At 38.3% G+C, this 21662-nt stretch overlaps 1 protein-coding gene across 4 annotated transcripts in view; it reads right to left on the bottom strand.

The window, feature by feature from the left end:
- ada (adenosine deaminase) overlaps positions 1-21662 on the bottom strand; it is a 59046-nt gene that overhangs the window by 21612 nt on the left and 15772 nt on the right. For 2 of the 4 annotated variants that reach the window (XM_043710313.1, XM_043710311.1), the window contains exons 4-6: positions 15555-15701; positions 11066-11181; positions 9573-9697 (exon numbers count right to left, since the gene is read on the bottom strand). In XM_043710313.1, the coding sequence (XP_043566248.1) occupies positions 9573-9697; positions 11066-11181; positions 15555-15701 (388 nt within the window). The remainder of the gene's footprint in view (positions 1-9572; positions 9698-11065; positions 11182-15554; positions 15702-21662) is intronic. The other 2 variants (XM_043710314.1, XM_043710312.1) reach the window with 1 other exon arrangement.

Here is a 21662-nt window from a genome sequence, read left to right on the forward strand (position 1 = left end):
TCAGCTATTGTACTCTATGCTACTTTCTCCCCACCCCCACCCTCCTTTCATTTATCTCTCCACCCTTAAGGCACTCTGCCTGTATTCCTGATGAAAGGCTTTTGCCCAAAATGTTGATTTTACTGCTCCTCGGATGCTGCCTGAACTGCTGTGCTCTTCCAGCACCTCTAATCCAGAATCTGGTTTCCAGCATCTGCAGTCATGGTTTTTACTATCCACTGGGAGAATGCACAAACTCCACACAGTCGCCTGAGGCTGCAATCAAACCCGGGTCCTTGGCGTTGTGAGGCAACAATGCTAACCACTGAACTACCATGCTGCCCCTCTGAAAGGATCCTCTGTCTTTGGCAGGGGGACAGGTTCAACCTTTATTAACAGTAAAGGCTTATTACCTAATGCTCAATAGGTAATCACGATTCATCTGAGGCAGGGGTTGGTTAGCTCAATTGGTTGGCCGGCTCATTTGCAATGTAAAGTAATACCAACAGTGTGGGTTTGATTCCTGCACTGGCTGAGATTACCATGAAGTCTCTGTTATTGCTCAGGCATCAGATTAGGTTTTAAGTGTTTTTAATGTTTCCTGGGTAACTACCAACCCAAGCTTGGAGGAATTGTCCAAAGATTCTGACTATAGCTCACAGTCATGGACTTTTGTGGAGGGTCATGAGAAGCAGGGAATTGCCAGCAGGAAATTCAAAATGCCCCTGAACAATTCCCATGGAGGGCAACACTTTGGCATATCTGCAAGGTCCAGTCATGCACAGTGGATTGCACTTTTAGTTTGCAACAAATCAGGAAACCTGGAGATCTGGGCTGTCGTGTCTAAAAGAACAGTGGGAACAGTGGGATGATGAACTGTTTCACCTGATAGCAAAGGTAAGATGAAAAGAAGAGCAAAACCAGAACATGAAAAGAATCAGAATGAGGTAGAGATTGAAATTGTTAAACAAGACATGGAGTCCAGAAGGCATTCAAGACCCTAATGGAAACAAGAAATGCTGTTCCACAAGCTTACACTGTGCTTCATTGGAAAATTGCAGTGGAATGAGTGGTGGGGACCTCTAGGCGCGAGCATGTGGAGAATTAAAATTGAAAAGAATGCTCGCAAAATGGATGGACAGCTTTCTGTAAACCAATCACCCAAACTATGCTCAATCTAATCTGTACTCTATCCCTTTCTTCACAAATGCTGCCTGACCTACCAAATATTTCTAGAATTTTCTGTTTTTTATCTCACATTTCCAGCGTTTGCAATATTTTGCATCTGTCTTAGTGTTCCAAATTATTTTTGCATGGTAAGTGAAAAATTCTTTGTCCCGGTCCTATTCAGGGTACATCCCTCACCACTCTTCCAGTACACTGTTGTCTGAATCAGTGTCATTTCCTGGCCTCATCCTCAGCTGGAAATTTCAATCAGCTTTGCTTTCAATTTCCATTCTTTCCATGGTCCACCTCTAAGTCTTCCTTTCCTTGAATTCTCCGTCTGTACCTGGAGATGACTGTTGACCAATATGCATAAAGCTCATGTCCTCTCACTCTGCATCTGAGACAGTACTCTATTTCATGTTCCCAATTACTTAGCTGCATCTGTCTAATGACACCACATTTTATATCATTGCTAACAATGCAACCTCTTTTTTTTTAAGACCACATGCAAGGGTTTCCCTCAATGGTTGACACGGCTATTTTAGTCCCAACTGGTCTCACATCTGTACTCACTCTGCCCAACCTCCCACAGCCATGACAATGATCTCTTTATTCCCACCTTCTATTCCACCATTTAATGGATCATCTGATAGCATTTTAGACACAGCCACATCCAGCTCAATGCCATTCCCTCCCGTCAGAATTCTGAAGAGACACCATTCTCAATTCGCCAGTGCAATTCATCAAATACCCCAACACACCATTCCACAATATCCTCTTGTGCAATCAGGCGATACAACACATGCATCTTTATCAACCTTTCTCACCGTTCAGGCTTCCATAGACACCTTCCAGGTGACTCAGCGATTTACTTGAACTTCTCTCCATTTAAGGTACTCTACTCGCTGCTCATGCAGTCTTCTCTACACTGCAGAGAACAAACACAGGTTAAGTGACCATTTGGCAGACACTTCCATTCCGTCTGCAAGCCTGTCACTGAACTATTGGTGACTTTAACTCTTCATTTCAATCTGACCTTTTTATCCTCGGACTCCTGTAGTGTAATGAAGCTCAGTAGAAGGTCAAGGAACAGCACCCAAACTTCAATTTAGGTATTTTTTAGCCTTTTGGATTTAACTTTGGGTTCACCAGTTTCAGAACACAAGCTCTGCTGTCATTTCTCAGACAACAGTTATCGGTGCCATTTCCACCTCTCTAAACCGAGATGGTTTTCTTTATCCTTATCTGATCCATTTTCAGCCACCTTTGTTTGCATCATCTCCTTTGACATTTAATCCTTCCTGCCTTCAACCCGATCACAAACACTTTTTTTGTTCTTTGTTCTGTGTTCATTTCAGATCTGCAGCATCCAGAGTATTTTACTTTCATTCTTAATTTTTGCTGTTGCTACCTGTTTATCCTTGCTTGAAACCTGTACTTTTTCTATTTCTGATGAAAAAGCACTAACTTTTGGTTCTTTCTTCACAGATACTGACAATCAAATTGGGTATTTATGATATTTTATGTTTCTATATCATAGATAGTAGAGACAGAGAGAGGGGGAATACAGAGACTTAGTCAGTGAAGACGCCAGAGAAAAATAGATGGGGGTGGGAGGGAAGTGAGAGAGCGAGAGCGAAAGTGAAGGGAAGCCAGAAGAAGAGGAAGCCGCAGAAAGAGAGAGAGACACTCACAGAGAGAGAGAGAGAGAGAGAGAGAGAGAGAGAGAGAGGTGCACCTATAACATAGAAGTGCTGCAGCCAACGTATGTGCAATTGTGTATGTTTGTAAAGGGTTTTTTTGTTGCATCACTGCATAGTGCCAAAAGGAACTAAAGAATACTACAGCTCAACTCCACCTTGTAAGAGAAGTCTCTGAGGGATTAGGTTCCCCAACATAGCCTCATATTGAGATTAGGGTAGCAACCTGATCACATGCAGGACTAAGAGAGCAGAACAGAAAATTCTGGAGTCTCAAACGCTTCAGTGCATAAGGGCAGGATTGAACAATATGTGGAATAAAGAAGCGGTAAAGATTTTGCACACTTATTTTGAATCTATCTTCACAATTGCAGGCTCTAAAAGTATCACAATAAAAGTGGAAAACTTTGTGGACTAAAGGGTGAAAGGAACTTTAAACAGTTATCAATAGAGAACAAGTACTAGAAAAGCTAGTAGAATTAAAGATTAATACATTCCTATGCCTGATGCCCTGTATCCAGATCCTACAATAAGTGGCTCATAGATAATGGATGCATTTCTTGTGATCATGTAAAATTCCACAGATTCTGGAAGTTCACGGCTAAACGGAAAATTGCAAATTTGACATCTCTATTTAAGAAAGGAAGGAGACAGAAAGCATGAAACTATAGACCATTTAGCCAAATTGGGAGGATGTTGGATTCCATTACTAAGTAAGCATCAGCAAATTATCTGAAAGAAATCATAATACAAATAGTCAAATGGTTATAAGAAAGGGAAATTTGTCATTTTTGACCAGTTTACAAGACTATTTTGAGAAATGTAACAAACGGCAGATAAAGGGAAGTAGATATAATTTGGATTTCTTAAAGGAGTTCAATAAAGTGACACCAAAAGGGTTACAGTACAAGATAAAACTTCAGTGTTTGAGTTGGTGTATTAGCATGGTTAGATGATGGGTTAACTAACAGAAAACAGAGCCAAGATGAATGGATTATTTCCCAGTTGGAAAAGTGTATTTAGAGGAATGTTAAAAGAATCCGTGTTGGGGCCCCAATTATTTGAAAACTTGGATAAAGAGACCAAATGTCTTGTAAGCAAATTTATTGGTTGTACAAGGAAAGCTAGGAAAGCAGTTTGAGGACAAACAAAGGGAATAAGGGTTGTAGAAAGGTAAGAGATTGGGCAAAAAAAGACAAATAGAGTTTAATGTAGGAAAATGTGAGGTTACCCACTTAGCAGCAAGAATAGAAAAGCAGATTATTATTTAAACAGTTAGGAATGTCTGTAGAATGCTGCAGTACGGAAGGATCTTGCTGCCATTATAATGAAGCACAAAAATAAACCAATAGGTACAGCATGTAATTCAGAATGACAATGAAATATTGACTCTTATGGAGTATAAAAGTAAGGTGGCCTTGTTAGGACTGTATAGGGTCCGAGTGAAATCACTCAAGATGCTGCATTCTCTTATGGTCTCCCAACTTAAGGAGTTAACTTTGATTTGGAAGTAAATTGAGAAGGTACATTAGGTTGATTAACGGTTGAGTACGTTAGACTTCAGAAGAATGAGATGTGATCTAATTAAATCAAGTACATTTCTAAGGGAGTTTGATGGAGTCAATGCTAAGATGATGTTTCCTCTTGTTGGGAATCCAGAATTAAGGGGCACAGTTGATTATCAGGTTGCCCACTTAAGACACTCACCTATAATGGGATTTGAACAAGTGTCCCCACATCATTAGCATGGGCTTCTGGATTATTAGCCCAGCAGTGTTACCAAATGCCACAATCTCCCCTCGTTGTCCTGCTCAGGCAGTTGTGGTCATACAGTTGGTGAATATATTCACAATGGAGACAAATTCTTGAATTAGAGGAGAATCAGGGGTTACAGGGGACAGACAGAAAAGTGAGTTGAGGCCATGAGTTTATTAAATAGCACAACAGGGTCAAGGGATCATCAGCTGAAAATGTGTTGCTCAAAACTTCAACTCCCCCTCCCATTCCACCAAGGACATGCAGGTCCTTGGACTCCTCCATCGCCAGACCATAGCAACATGACGGTTGGAGGAAGAGCACCTCATCTTCCGCCTAGGAACCCTTCAACCACAAGGGATGAACTCAGATTTCTCCAGTTTCCTCATTTCCCCTCCCCCCACCTTGTCTCAGTCAAATCCCTCAAACTCAGCACCGCCTTCCTAACCTGCAATCTTCTTCCTGACCTCTCTGCCTCCACCCCACTCCGGCCTATCACCCTCACCTTGACCTCCTTCCACCTATCGCATTTCCAACGCCCCTCCCCCAAGTCCCTCCTCCCTACCTTTTATTTTAGCCTGCTGGACACACTTTCCTCAATCCTGAAGAAGGGCTTATGCCCGAAACGTCGATTCTCCTGTTCCTTGGATGCTGCCTGACCTGCTGCGCTTTTCCAGCAACACATTTGCAGCTCTGATCTCCAGCATTTGCAGTCCTCACTTTCTCCTCCAAGGGATCATCAGGCCTACTCCCTCCTCCTATTTCATACGTTCCTCGCTTCAGTTAACAGTCCTGTTGTATCTGGGAATATCCTCTCTCACCTCAGCTGCATTGTTGCACTAGTCCTGAATTTAATATAATGGCATGTCTATTAAAACTATGAAGTAATCTTGGAGCAGTCTGATGGAGGCAGATACCATAATCCCCATTTACTGTCTTTTGCGTGCTTCCTGGTTGCAAAATAATGATGAAATATACCTTCCTGGATGCAATACAATGTTGAAATATACCATACCCAATCTGCAATATGCAAAGGACCTGAAGGTCAAAGGAAAAATAAGTTAATAGCCTCAGGCAGGCTTCCAAGGGATTGCGAGCCAACTTTACACTATATTAAGGACATGGGTAATGGATGCATCTGCTAAGTTTCTTGTAATTTTGCTGCACCCTTACTCAATATGTATGGTAAGCCCTTCAATTAATCTTATACAAGCTTCATATTACCAACTGTGAAATAGGACATCAGGACAGTTTATTACTGCACTTTGTGCTGCATCTTTTTTTTTAAACACGAAAAGTGCTTCCACAAAATTCACCTCATAACTAACATGTTTAATTCATGTTTACACTGTGCACTGTTCAAACCTCCAATATTAGTACTAATCCAGCTACAGTATATAGTGCTGTCTAAACTTGCACTCTATACTAGTTAATATGAAAATTAAGGCATGGTATTATTAAGACGCTAATAATTGTGTGATCTTCATTTTAGATGTGCTGTTAAAGCAACACTTCAATGCATCTTTTTCTGTTGGGTCAGCTTGTCTCAGCTGTTAGAGGTTGGCTAAAGGGATAGCTAGTAATGGTGGTCTGGTCTTACACTACTGGTAGTTTACTTAGCTTTATGATGTTTGGGACAAAGAAATTGCAGGGTACAAGCAATAAACTGGATCTTTCACAAACTAATCCAGTTAGATCCAATACAAATTCCCGAGGTTGAATTACCTCTTTTCGTGTTATGTTATTCAAATATTCTGAAAGTTGTGTCCAATGGATTTAGCCCGTCGATATTCAGGGTGGCATGAAATGACTGGATGCTGGCATTTTTAATTATGCCAACTGGTGGCAGAGACTGAGGAAAATCATCCACTTGACACTTTTCACTGCAAATATTGTAAAAAATTTACACTTTTTTTTAACGTGCGCAGCAAGAGTGTTCGGTAACAAATAACAACCCTTACACCCCTCACCTCCCCAAAAAAACAAGTGAGACAGCCCATTAAGAGCTGATAAGGCAACGATGTTCTGACAGGCAGCCTATCAGGCACCTTGACATTAGTGTGTCAGATTGCCAGGAGCTGCTGGCCAATCAGAGTCCGGCTGCTTCTAATTTCTGAGGGCTACTGATTGAGGCCTACTCTAGAGGGAATCCTGCGGAGAACAGATAAGGCCTATTTTCTACTCTCACAGGTTAGGGCACATGAGGAGAGGGGGCTTTGGAGACAAGGACAGGGGATGTATCTTTCAGAAGCTAATACTCACCATCTGTGCTTCCATCTGATAAACCCTTTATTGTAGCAATTGGAGGATAGAATGGTAATGTTATTGAATATCCAGAGACCCAGGCTAATGCTTTGCGGATATACATTTAAATCCCACCATGGTAGATGATGATATTTGAAATTAATAAACCTGGAATTAAAAGCTACCTCAGGGTAACCATGCCTGATTCATTAATATAACTTAGGGAAAGAAAATTAAGGTAGCTAACACTTAACAGCCCTCTGAAATGGCCAAGCAAGCCAATCAGTTGTATCTAACCACCATGGTCTAAAAAAGGACTGAAACTGGACTGACCATCTGGCATCTACCTAGAAACAACAAATGCCAGGCTCAGCCATGTCGACCCTAGTACATTATCCAGGCTTGGGCTGATGAGTTCCAAGTAATATTCATGTCTAGTAAGAGCCAAGTAGAACATAACCATGCCCGTTGATGTTCAATGACATTATTATCTTGGAATCCTCAAAAATCAATATCATGGGGAGGAGGACTGGACGTAACTGGACTGACCATCTAAATACTGTGACTACAAAAGTAGTTCAGAAGCTAGGAATTATGCAGTGAGTAGCTCACTTTCTGCCACTCCAATGTCTGTCCACCATCTACAAAGCACAAGTCAGGAAAAGCTGGTGAACTGCCCTGTTGAACAGCAGCAGTTCTTATAGTATACCCATGGTGCAGTTAGAAAGAGTGCGCCAGATTTGGATCCAGACACAATGAAGAATTGGTAATATAGTTCCAAATCAGGATGGTGTTTGCCTTGGAGGGGAAATTGCAGATGGCGGTATTCCCACGCATCTGCTGTCCTTGATCTTCGAGATGGTTGAGGTTGTGGGCTTAGAAGGTGATGTCAAAGGAACTCTTGTGAGTTATTACAATGCATCTTGTAGATGGTGCACATTGTTAACTATAGTGAAGGAAATTAATGTTGATGAGGGTGCATGTGGCACCAATTGAACTGTTTTGTCTTGGGCAGTGTCAAGCACCTTGAGTGTTCTGGGTGCAGTCTTTTAGGATTTTCATCACACTCCTGATTTGTGCCTTGTAAGTGACATTGAGGAGACAGGTGGTGAGTTACCTGTCACAGAATTATAACCATTGTAATTAGTTTCGACTAAAGGCTAATTTCCAGGATCTTGGTTCAGTGACAGTTTTGTGGTCGAATGTCAGGATGAAATGGTTAAATTCTCTCTTGTTTTTGGAGATGATCATTGCCTGACCTTTGTGTAGTGCAAATTTAGATTTTGAAAAATGAAAACCATCTTCCTTTGTACTAGGCATGATCCAATTCAAGGAAAGTTTTGCCCGATTTCCATTGACATCAGTTTTGCTAGGCCTCCTTGATGCCATACTCAGTTAAATGTTGCCTTGATGTCAAGATCAGTTGTTCTCACTTTACCGCTCAAATTCAGGTCTTTTGTTCATGTCTGCACCAAGCTGTAATGAGGTCAGGAGCTGAATGGCTCTGATAGGACCCAGAGTATCAGTGAGCATGTTATTGCTTGTGTGCATGTCACTTGGTAGCACTGTTGATAACACCTTGAATATTTGCTAATGATAGAGAGTTGACTGATGACACTCACTACTGAATGATTAGTGGCACACAGCCTCTTCTGAGGCCTCACAACGGTGAATCTGAATTTGCTCTTCAGTGACCTCTAAATTGTTTTGAGTGACCATTTGAGCAACAGTCCTCGGCAGCATTGGATGTAATTAATATTTTGGGACTGTTAAATTTAGCAACCTGTTGAAATGATCTATTCCTGAATGTTACAATGTTCTCAGTGCTTTCTCCTATACCATGAGAACATACACAACAAAAAGGACTTAATCACAACATATATTAAAAAATTCATAGAAATCAATTTATATAAGGTGGGAAATTATTATTCAGCAACATATACCACTTTGATGTGTAAATAATGGGTATCCTATCGGATGTACACTATTTTCTCTTATTATATGCATACTCATACTCATAGTCAAATGCAGAGCAAATAATAGAGATTTAGATAAAACATTTTACTTGTTATGATTTAATATTATTGGCATGTTACTTAACCAGAAAGTGTTATTATTGTGATTGGTGATATACAAAATAACATTTCTGAGAGATTACAATATTTCTTGTAACTACTGAATGAAAATTACCTCAATAGTGATAAAATTTTTGCCATACATAATATACAAAAGGGATCTTAAAGTAACCATAAAACACACTCTTCATGAGGATACCATTTGAGCAGTCGATCTTGCGTGTAATCATGGACAACAGCCAATGAATTAATCAAGTCTCCCACATGTGGGAGGATATTCTATCTGTAAACATTCTTTATGAGTATGTAACACAAACATATACCTAACCTACTGGTTTAAAGATACACAAAACCTTTTTGGAGTTCTGCAAATTAGCTAACCAAAATTTCCGTAGAAATATTACTTTTATTGTGCTTTCCACTTATGATCCACCAGATAGGAAAACCGGATGATGATATATTGGAGAGATCTGTACATATCCTATGAAAGTATATTCTGATGAAGTGCAGTAAGAGATTCACAGAGTGGGCTCTAAAATTAGTACTACTTTTTGTAATTTCATGTTTCTAGAAGCTAAACTGGAACCCATTTTTTTTGGTAATTTAATATCTCCATCAAGTTAAACTCATCATTTTATGGATAACCACCTACCTCATAGGCAGTGCAATGACCTGAGTTGAGTTTACAGTTTAAAGACTCATCACCTGCCAAGTCCATACCCACAACACCTTCATTGCGATACTTCTTACACAGGCTCACAATTTCAGTAGACCATCCTGAAAACATATCAATACCATCTTATGATCATTGCATTCTTTAAGGAGATGCTGCTACAACTCATTATTAACAATTCAATAATAAGTTATTGCATTGATTTATTAATCACAACTCTCTGGCTTTGCTTTTATCAAACAACAACTGCCAATATTTCTATAGTACCTTTGGTTGAATAAAACACCCAAGACACTTCACAGGAGCATGATAAAACAAAATTTGACGCTGAGCCATACAGCAATATTGGTGGCAGATGATCAAAAATGTTTTCAAGGAAAAAGAATCAGTATCTCAAAGGAGAAAAGTGGTAGAGTTAGGAAGAATTGGCAGGCAGCTGAAGCTATGTTCACTTATAGAATGCATAAGAGATCAGAAGTAGAAAAAATGTCTATCTCAGAGAATTGTGGGATTGGTGAAGATAAGAGGTAGAGGGGGAAGGGCTATGGAGGAAGGAAGGGCTATGGAGGAATAAAAAAAATTAAAGATGAAAATTGCTTAACTAGGAGACAATGCTGTTTAAGAAGCACAGGGCTTATGCCTGAATAGGGTGGCATGAGTGAACTTTGGTTGACTTCAAGTCGAGGGAGATACAGAAGGCTCGGAGTGCTTTGGAGTATTCAATTCTGGATGTAACAAAGAATGCAGCAGTAGATGAGTTGAGACAGGACAGAATCAAGTAAAATAAGAGAGTTGGAAATGGTTGTTTCTAATTAAGAATTAACTGGGATTACTTTAGTTTACATCTCCTTCTTAAAAAACAGCAAGTTTATGCCCTATTTTAGTGTGAGCCAGATAAAAGAAAGACCACTTTTCCACAGATAATAGCAAGAGTGGCACAAATCATTTGGAAATCCACATATGATCACACATTAAATCAAAAAGACTAAGAAATAACTTGACTGAAACATGTAAAAATCCAAGGTGTCTTCACAGGGCAGTATGTGAACTCTTAAGGGAGAATGTTGAACTTGGGACATTGTTTATAAATGAGGGATTTCTCATTTAAAACTGAGATTAGGTAACTCATTTTCTCTTGGAGGGTCTTGAACCTTCGGGGCTGTATTTCTGAAAACATAGTGAAAGTAGAGTGCATAAATATTTTTAAGACAGAGGTAGACACCACATGCCCACAGTTCTAGACTCTCCCCTCCCCCCCCCCCCATTAGGGGAAACATCCTCACAGCATTGTTATTCAAACTCTAGGCTCAGGTAGGAGAACTGAATCACAGCTTAATTTAAGCAGAAAATTGGACAGTGACAGAGAAATATGATAGAAAATTACAAGAAGTTTCAGAGAGACAGTCTTAAAAAATAGAATTAAAATGATAAATGAACAGGTCGAAAAATATATGCTGCATGAATAATATTACCTGGTATATGACGCATGCAGCAAAGAATGGACCTTGCTTTGATTTTAAAATGTTTTTCTCCTTCCTGGAAACCCTGGTTGACAAGATGAACTACTTCATCTGGAGTCAGGTCCCCTCTGATTATGAACATAAACACAAGAAGCAGGTCAGACTTTTGATAACTAACTGTCACAGGAAAGAGGATAGAGCTCGATCGTGTCATTTTGTACATGTGAATACAGTTAGAAAAGGTAAAAAAAATAGTGGCCTAGCCAGTGCTGCACATATGCCATGAAAGAACTTTTTTTAAAAAAACTGGATTAAAAAGACTGGATTAAAAAGACTGGATTAAAAAGAATGTTAATTTTATAAAGGGAAGTAATTATGTTTGCCAATTAATTCTACATGATATTAGTTGAGCTCAGAAGCATTACACTGTATGTGTTTCTGTAAGATATTGAAGATAACTGTTCAATAAACTCCAAATAATAAGATTTATTGTAGTTTGACCACTGCTTATATCACAGACCATCAGAGGTGAAACACTGGCAAATTAAGTGTCCTTAATTTTGGACAAAGTCCATCTAAAAGAATAGGTGAAAAATTTAAAATACCAATATCTCATCAAAATAAAATATCATAACACAAACACAACAAAACACAGAGAAATTGGAAACTTTACACTTTTAGTGTCACACTACTATTTTCTCATTGAATTCACCATCACTGTCAATATATGTAAAATGGATTTGTAACATCTGTATTTGGACCACTTCTTTATCTGAGCAAACTTAGGCAAATAATAACAAGCCTCAGGAGCTGAAGAAGAACATTTCTCACTCTATATGTGTGCCATGACAGTGGCAGGGAGACGATTGTTCCTCAGAGGTTACAGTTTCAAGTACAAGGACAGCTTCAAAAATTACTTTCAAAATAATAATCAGGTTAACAGTGCTCATGGTTATTTTGGTACAAATGTCACACTAACTTCAGGTGACAGCAGACAGCATGTCAAAACATGCAGGTTTAGAATGTTTTTCCCAGATTCATCAACCTACTTTTAGCTTTACAAAAACAGAATCTGACTGTTTGGTTACCTCACTGAACAGTGGATAGTTCCTGTACATGCATCAGTAAATACTATGTAAACTCACCACAGAAAATTTCATCAAGTCATTGACTATAGACATGTTAATAACCATAAACCTCTGACCCATAAATTAATCCTTACTATATGTTGTATCAATCCCTCAGTTTTTTATGTTGTTGGGAATTTTTGTTTTAAAATCTGAAGTTAGTTTTTCTGCAAAATCTTCCTTTATTATTTCAATCTGATCTCTCCCTCTTTCCTGTTCTCTACTTCTTTCAAAGTTGACTTCACCATTTTAACAATCCTTTGATCTGATGAATTAAGAAATTACTCAATTGTTTGCTCTTTTCATTCAAATATCACAAGCTCTATGAAGGCTTCCACAATCATTTCCATTTCAAACTTTCAATAGCTTGCAGCATAAGATATCACAGAGATGAAGCAGGCAATACCAAATCTAACAAAAATCAGTGTTATATGTTGACCAAATGCAAGGATTTTTGGGTTAATTTATGTGGCATCTGGACGTGGTAAAATGTGCCAAGAAAAGTCCAAAGTTCTCACATTTGCACAACACTATTAGGATAATTAACTGAGCTCAAAACATGGTAAATTTATGCTTGCTAGAAGCAATATACACTCAGAACCAGTTCTCTGAAACCAGAAGAAATATATACAATCCTCACACTTATTTTTAATCACATGAGAACTCAGGAACCTACAATTCCTTTCTCCATGATAATTCTTCAGCAGATCAGGTTCAACTTGCAAACTTTTCTCCTGTAATATGAATTGTTGTGACAATTTGAAATTTGGCATTCTTGTGTATACCCTGATGAGTGCAAGCTGAATAGCTCCAGTAATATGCTTCCCTTTTTAGCAAGATTCCAGTTCAGGTGTCATTCACTACATTAAAAAAAAACACTTTTGCCCATTTCTCACCTTGTCAATTATATCAATACAAAGTCTATGATTATTAGCCTTTCTGCCAATGGAAAGAGTTTCTCCCCATCTACTCTCTTAAAAACCCTCACCATTTGAACACATAGCACATCTCCCTTAACCATCTCTGTGCCAAGGAGAATAACTCCAACTTTTCTCGTCTTTCCTCATAACTAAGTGTCTTATCACTGGTACCATTCTAACAAACGTCCTTTCCACCTTCTCCATGGCTCCTTCAAAAGCAATATATTTATGGTGGTTAACAAATGTTATCACATTTAGCGTATCAAAAACAAAGAGTCTTCTCCTAAGCTTTATCAAACATGAAATTGATCTTTGGAAGTAGATGTTAACTTCTTGTGTGATCAGACATTACCACAGAAAAAGAAAGTCCACATTTCACATCAAATTCAGACTAATTAATGGGCTGAATACCTGCAATACCCAATAAATCAGCACAAATTAATTCTGGTGAGTTAGTTGTCCAAAGTAGCAGAGAGTAATCATTGACCATATTCTTTCTCAAAGATCGAACTCATATCTCCATTGCACATACAGCTTTCAGTTAATACCAATATTCAAGATGGTTTGATATAATTTATATTGAATAATGTATGACCTTCAGGAACCTCTAAGCAATTGTTAAGTAGTGCAATAGTACATGATAACATTTGTAACTATGTGACATAAATCTTAATCTATTTTTCAAAAGCATACTCCAGCTGTAATAGTCAGATTGTCACTTGTTATCAACAACATTTAGCACAACAAAAGGGATTATGCCATCGATCAAAGAATTTCAAATAACACGTGCATAAAGCAGCAACGTTAAGGTGCAGTTTCTCCACTTTCAAGAGCACTCATGTATCACAATAACTGACCATTATGAGCTTTCTTTTTAAAAAAATCTTCATGAGCTGAAACTACTAAATAAATCAAATAACCAATACAAAAAGGAAAACTGTTTAAATTTATTATAAGAGTTACCAATGAACGTGTTTGTTTCTGAGCTTATTGTCAGTAATGACTAAACTAGAATAAGACAGATAAACAACATAAATTCCTAGATTGGAATTCTATGAGAGACTCCTCAGATGTTGTTCAACAAATTAGCAGGATGTTGTTTGAGAAAATAAAGGACAATAGAAGCTCTGTGGGTGCAATTTATTTAACTTGGGACTTTGCAAAATGGAGAGCAGAAAAACCAAATATATGTGAGCTGGGTGTAAGTATGCAGATGAACAGTATAATTTATCAAATATAACAGGGAAAGTAAACAGTGACCATAAACTAAGAAGCTTTGAGCGAGGTGTCAAGTTGGAAGTGGGAATTCAGCTGTGGAAATGCTATTGAGTATTATTAAATTGTCTCTTCTTGGAGGTGGTCATTGCCTGGCTCTTGTATGGTATGAATGTTATTTGCCATTTGTCATCTCATGTTTGCTGCATTAGCACATGGACTGCTTGAGTATCTAAGGAATGGCAAATATAGCTGTACATTATGCGATCATCAGTTAACATCACCAGCTCTGAGCTTATTATGGAGGAAGGTCATTGACAAAGCAGCTGAAGATACTGGACCTAGAAAAGTACCCTGAGAAACACCTGCAGAGATCTCCAGGTCTGAAGACAATTGACCTCCAACAACGACATCTATCTTCCTTTATGCGATTTAAGACTCCAACCAGCAAAAGGATCAATCCCCAATTCTCACTGATTTCAGTTTTGCTAAGTCTCCTTGAACCACATGTGGACAAATGTTGCCTTGATATCAAGGGCAGTGTCTCTCACATCACCTTTGGAGTTCAGCTCTTTTATTCACAATTGATACAAGGCTATAATTGGGTCAGCAGTTGAGTGGTCCTGGCAGAACCCAAACTATATCACAGTGAGTAGGTTATTGCTGAGCAAATGCTTGCACTCAACTGTAAACACCTGTATCTGTCACTGACTTTTATGTCCCATGCTACACTACATTAGTATTAACTCCCCCACAAGAATGGTATCCCGTACTGCAGAGCTAAGGCCAGCTCTACAACATTGCATTAACTCTTTTATTAAAAGGATTTTTACATCTCAAATGTAATGAAGTAATTGGAAAACTATAAACATGCAACAATTTAATGTATAATCTAGTACTCGAAAGATTCTTTCTGCTATTCAGGTTAGGCATGTCCTTTCATCTGTCCTGAATGCTAAGTTTTGGACACTGAACTGTGAACAACATTAAGTTTGCTCACCTTCTTTCTGGTCACATCTTGCTTGAGAAGGTCAGAGGAATTATGAAACAAATTTTTAAAAATCTAAAGTTTCTGGTGATTTGTTAGTGGAAACACAAAGTGAAGTTTAATCAATAAAAGTAACTGGGGTAAAGAGGTTTTAAAATATATAAACGGTAAATAGCAGAAGAATATATAAAATACATTAAGAATTCTATTTTAATATTTTGGCAATATATTATATTTCAGGTGATACTTACGGCTTTTGGTTCCAAGGAATGGGAATAACATTGGAGTTGGCAAATAGGTGAGGACTGTATCTTGCTTCAAAATATATAACACCCTCTTTTGCTTTCATTTCCACAAGCTCATAGGCTATTCTTCTCACAGCATCTCTGTCTCCACTGCTTGCAACAAGAAAATAAAATAAAGATCAAGGATTATTTTCAGGAAAATTCTCTAAAATCTTGAACATTGAGCATGAACCAATAAATTAATAGTACGTATAGGCTAGGTTTCATTGGAGTATTTTTTTTAAAAAAACTATCTGACAACTTGGAATGAATGAGGAAATAATGTTCGTCTTGCACTGCAGCAGAACCAACTGTGATCTTGTAAGGGCTTAGCACATGAATCCAAAAAATTTTCACATGTATATAGTATTGTCCTGGGCACTTGTTTAGCATATATGCGTACAGGTGATTAAAGAAGAGTTAGGGCTAACAATGGATCAAAACAGGACCTACACTTTCTTTACCTTTTCCGTTTTTAAAAATGTTAATATTCTCTTGCAGAAATGGGAGAGAGTAAGTGCTAAAAAAGTAGCCAGACATGAACAACAATATTATGCTTGTTATTTGCCACAATTAAAATGGTGACAGACAATACTTTGATAAAACTTGAGTTAATTAACGACATAGAGAAACATTTAGAATCAATAATATCTGGCAACTATTAACTGCATTCTGTAATGAAGTTCCAAGTTTACAATAAACAACACCCAAGATTTAGTGTCACAAACTTGCATTAATCATAAATCTATTCATCTGTTTCCAATTGTCATCTTTATTAATTTTGAAAAACTGTTTGCAAGCTTACACTTCTCTTAATTGATTGCCTTTCATGACTTCTCTACGAATGAGAAGTTCAAAAACAGTCAGCTTAAAGATTGTTCTGTTTCAGGAAATCACACATACTGACACTTACCATTCACAGCTCATAGAATCACGGAATGGTAACGGAAGAAAAAGAGAGTGAAGAATAGCTCTTGAGCATTTGTGTAAGGAGCAAAATCATAGCAATAGTCAGATTAGAAGGAATTGGAACCTGCATTTGTTGGGTTCCATAGATATCTACTCCTCCTATTTCTTGTATATATTTTACATTCCATAAAGCTTGTTATTGTTCATTCACCCAAGTTTAAATCTGACTTTACCACATACTGTCAGGAAGTCACTCTCCAATCTGATTATGTTTGAGCACAGAAAGTGGCCAAGTCAATGTTGAGTGCCATGCTGATGATAGCCTAAAAGAACCAGAGAGTACTTCAGATTCCATCAACATGTGGACTGGACAGAGAATAGGCATTCGACCACCTTGCAAATACATTTTGGGCATCTCAGATTATTAGTCTTACAAAAAACAATTAGTATTTTAAAAATGTTATGTGCAAAATGGCTTAATCTTCCTGTCATTTTGCCTTTGATTATGTTGAGTTAATGGAGCAATTTTGCAATCATACGCTCCCATTGGTGAACTATTTTACAAAAAGCATGGATTTATGAATCTGGTGAAAATGCTGTGATTCTTGCACCAATTTAGAGTTTCACTGGGAGCACAAATTCCAGAAATGCCATAAATTGGAGTACATTTTCCTTACCAATTCACATCTCTCAAGACTTTACTGGCACAGTTTTGACATGCAACAGCTCCTCACCTGGTCATTATTTAGCAGGCCCTCATGCTATTTAATCATAATGGTAATCCAAATATGCCCAATTTTATCTTTATTTTATGTCTGCACACAATATTCTCTGGCAGCATTGGAAAATAGCATTTAGGAAAAGATGCATTGGCTTATTTTCTTATCCTATTGCATTTTCTACCATCTTGCCAAGGGTCAGCATAGCAAATCCAAGGGTTGAAAGCCAAAGCACAAAGTTGGAGGAGATAATCCATTGTACAAATGTGCCACCAGCAGGACCTTGCATACAATTGATATCTTATCAGAAAACTGCAGCTCTATAGATCAATTAAATCAAATCAATCAATCAATCAATCAGCAGCAAAATTCATAAATATTTGATTAAATACCAGCAGAGCACAAGGCACAAGGTCTTAGGACACTTCAGCTGGCGACTTTATCTCTGAGCTATTAGACAGTTATTAGCATCAAAGAGTATATTTAGCACTGAAAGGTCATATTGTGCAACATGAGTAGGAATATGAATTTCTTGGCAGCAACAATTATGATTGGACTCTAGTTCCAAAGTTAACTACAGCTGGAAAATAAAATGGCACTGGATTTCAAAATCTTTAAACTAAATACAGAACACAAAAAACATCAAAGTACAATTGAACTTCAAGAATGTAATCTTCACCCGAGGTTTTAAGTGAGTGATCCTAATGCAAACATCTTCAGTTCGGAATCAGCAGCAAAATTCATAAATATTTGATTAAATACCAGCAGAGCACAAGGCACAAGGTCTTAGGACACTTCAGCTGGCGACTTTATCTCTGAGCTATTAGACAGTTATTAGCATCAAAGAGTATATTTAGCACTGAAAGGTCATATTGTGCAACATGAGTAGGAATATGAATTTCTTGGCAGCAACAATTATGATTGGACTCTAGTTCCAAAGTTAACTACAGCTGAAAAATAAAATGGCACTGGATTTCAAAATCTTTAAACTAAATGCAGAACACAAAAAACATCAAAGTACAATTGAACTTCAAGAATGTAATCTTCACCCGACGTTTTAAGTGAGTGATCCTAATGCAAACATCTTCAGTTCTGACCTTTTTGTCAAGGCTCATTATCATGAAGCAACAGGCAATGTGAATGGAACAAACCAGATCGGGGGATCCCAGATTTAAACTCTAGTGAGTCCGCTGAGCTCAGCAGGAACTGTAATAGATTGTACAATTGACTTTAGCATTCTTTCATTGTTTTCACCGCCCCCGCCCCCCCCCCCCCCCCCCCAACAATGCCACCAAAGCAAAAAAAAACAACCAATAAAATCAGCCTGGGTAATCATTCTTTGCAGTCATGTGAAGACAGAATTGTGCAAGATCCTCCGATGACTTAAAATCCTTTTAACGCCAACTCCAAAAGAAAAATTAAGTTGAGCTACATATGAGTGTAAATCCTGACAACTTCAAGTGAAAGGAAAAGCAAAGTTCTGTTTATCAAAAATAGCCTGCAATGGTTGGCTTGTGTATAATGTACCAATACAGCAAATAACTGAAGTATTAGTGATGGAATGCAGACATGCCAGTCAAGTAGAGACATGAGTGGCTAAATGACCTTCTTCTTCACTGTAATAATTCTGTGATTTTATGCAACACTATCAGTGACATTGCACCTGTGAGGTTGTGCGCTAAAGCAAAGTTCCCTGTCACAGAGGATGGGGAAAGCTTCAAATGAACCTCTCAGCTATTGAACACTTAATGCAGCTTTATACTTTACTACATTCAGAGCTGAATTTATGGAGTCTATTCTGCACAGAGGAAAATACTAAATTAAGTTAAGAGCAAAAAGAGTTACAGTATGAATTCACTTTTAAGCATAAACATAGGGTGCACTAGAACCTTTCATTCAATTACCAACCATGAACATACTTTATTTCAGTACAACAATATTAGTGCAAGAATGTCTTCACTGTCAACACAAAAACAGCTGACCGTGTATCTCAATAAAATCAGTAAAGCGCACACTCAAATTCACACGCTCAGTTTTTTTTTCCCTCTTTTGTTTCTTAGTTCCTACTCAGAGTGGCTCACTCACATCAATGTTGGTTAAGAAGACATTTATGCCCATCAATGCCTGTTATTTTGTTAGCTCAATTCCTGAACAATGAAGGAATGACCCAGATGGACTTGGCAGTTGGATCTGAATGCATTTAACTTATGCAATGAGGAGGAGAACATTGCTTCAACAACCAAACGTAAATGATAACTTCAGTGATAAAAAACATTCTTTAAGTTTACACTTACTATAAATACTACCGTATGTTGTATTCTTTCCAGTAAATAATATCTCACTGCCAGTTAAACAGCTTCCAATCACAACAAAATGATTTGACCTTCCTTTAAAAGCTGCACTCTGTTGCTGATTGCTGGACAACTGGTAGAATCTTGGCTCCCTCGCAGATGCAGTGATCCATTACAGGAGCAGAGGATTTAAACCAGAATGTCACTCTTTAACAATGAAGGAAGGCTGTGTTCGATTAATTGCTTCATATCTACTTATCAATTGCCATTCAAGATTCCATGTTGCTTCTGAGAGACAGTTAGTTGCTCATTTCTCCTCCAAACACAATAACCATAAACAAATCATATGATTATTGATCAGTACTTGCAACGTGTTGTTTAGTACAAACTAATCAATATTTTCGATTCAAAATAATTCTATATGAGACGAGTTAAGGTAACTGTCGTATGGTTATGCACTATCCAAATAAATGTCTCCTTTTCCTTTAGGAGTTTCAATTGTTTCCAACACTTCGTTATTTTTACACACTAAGAGCAGATCAATTATTTCACTTGGGGCTAAATTTCCCTTTTTTGGCTGTCAGCTTCATTGAGACTGGTGAGTTTTCTCACTGAATCTCTCTGAACAAGCCACCTTAACAATCTACTCCACCCCAAGAATCTTGTCCAATTCTAGCTCCATTCTATTACCTGGTCTTCCCAGAGCAACTCGCCATTGCCATATATCCCAGCACTGGCACCGGCGCAGTCTTTATAAAGCCATTATGAACCCAGACAAGCAGCATCAGTCTGTGGTTGCCCTGCGCAACTCCTGATATTTGCCCCAGACATGGCAGTCAGTTGAATGCCTGACATTCGGATGTGACCCTTCACAAGGGCAGCATTCTAAAAATGACTACCCCAAGCAGCAGACTGACCATGTCCAATCCCCTGGACTGGTATCAAATGCTACTCTTGACTTACTTAACTATTGGCTACTGACAACCACAGCAAGCTGTCCGAATTTGGGCCTGTGGTACATGGCATGGCAGTACAGCAGTGCTGTGAGCCTCACGTCTCTAACTGAGGGCCAAAGTGAAAAAAGGCAAAGCTGTAGTTCCATGAACATCCATGTCGACTCAAAGTGAGGGAGTGCAAAAACAGCACAGAAACAGGCAAGAGTTGCAGCCTAGTCCAGTCCATGAGATGGACGCATCTCCCTGATCACATTCCTTGCAGCAGCATTACAGTGATAGTTGCCAATGCACCCTGAGGTGCAGAAATGTACTGTCAATGGATCAGAAATGTGCCATGCGAACTGTTAGAGGCTGGCAATATGCTTATTATACAGGGTGCCCATGGAGCAAACCTTGAGATACTGGTGCAACATCATTTCTGGTCTAAGCAATGAGCTGAAGTTGCCGGATACCCACTCTGACTTCCATATCTAGAATTGTCAACTCTCGTTTGTTCGCAAAGGATGCTAAGATAGAAAGCTGTATTGATGAAGCAAGACTTGCTGTTAACAAGGTTGTTAACTAGCAATACACCCCTTAATACTCCCTGGCAAGAATCGCTTCTCAAAATCCAGAACGCAGTCAAAAAAATGCAACAGGTTGCTCTGATATTGAGAAAGGCATCATGGGACTTCTCGTGATTTTACCAGATTTCTCAACATAGTTTGCATTATTAAGGCCCCAATAAGATTCAAAGCAAATCTGTTCTGAAGAAAAGTCATAGTGGACTCAACATGTTAACTATGTTTCTCGCTCAACAGAGGCTGCCAGACCCCCTGAGTTCCTCTAGCATTTTCTGAGTTGGTTCTCTCTCAGATTCAACGCTTGAGGTTTGCAGGACATGGCTGTTTGCAAATTGTCCACATCTGGATATGTTGAAGAAATGTAATAAACAATATGCTTTTGTATAGAATCTACCATTTGTTTTGTCTTCCTATTGACCTTTACTTTTCAATTACCATTTTTATATCAATACAGCATGAAATTGGTTAAAAAACTAAACATACTCTAAGAGTCAACAATTGGTTTTCTATTTTACAAACTTTGATGATTAAACTTTGAGCACTCTGATGTTGGTAATGAAATGGAAAAAGTACATAGTGCTTTTAATTAATAAAGTACAGTCACATTAATAGAGTTCACATACAAAGAAGTACACAG

Source organism: Chiloscyllium plagiosum, chromosome 20 (genome assembly GCF_004010195.1).
Source record: "Chiloscyllium plagiosum isolate BGI_BamShark_2017 chromosome 20, ASM401019v2, whole genome shotgun sequence".
NCBI lineage: Eukaryota > Metazoa > Chordata > Chondrichthyes > Orectolobiformes > Hemiscylliidae > Chiloscyllium > Chiloscyllium plagiosum.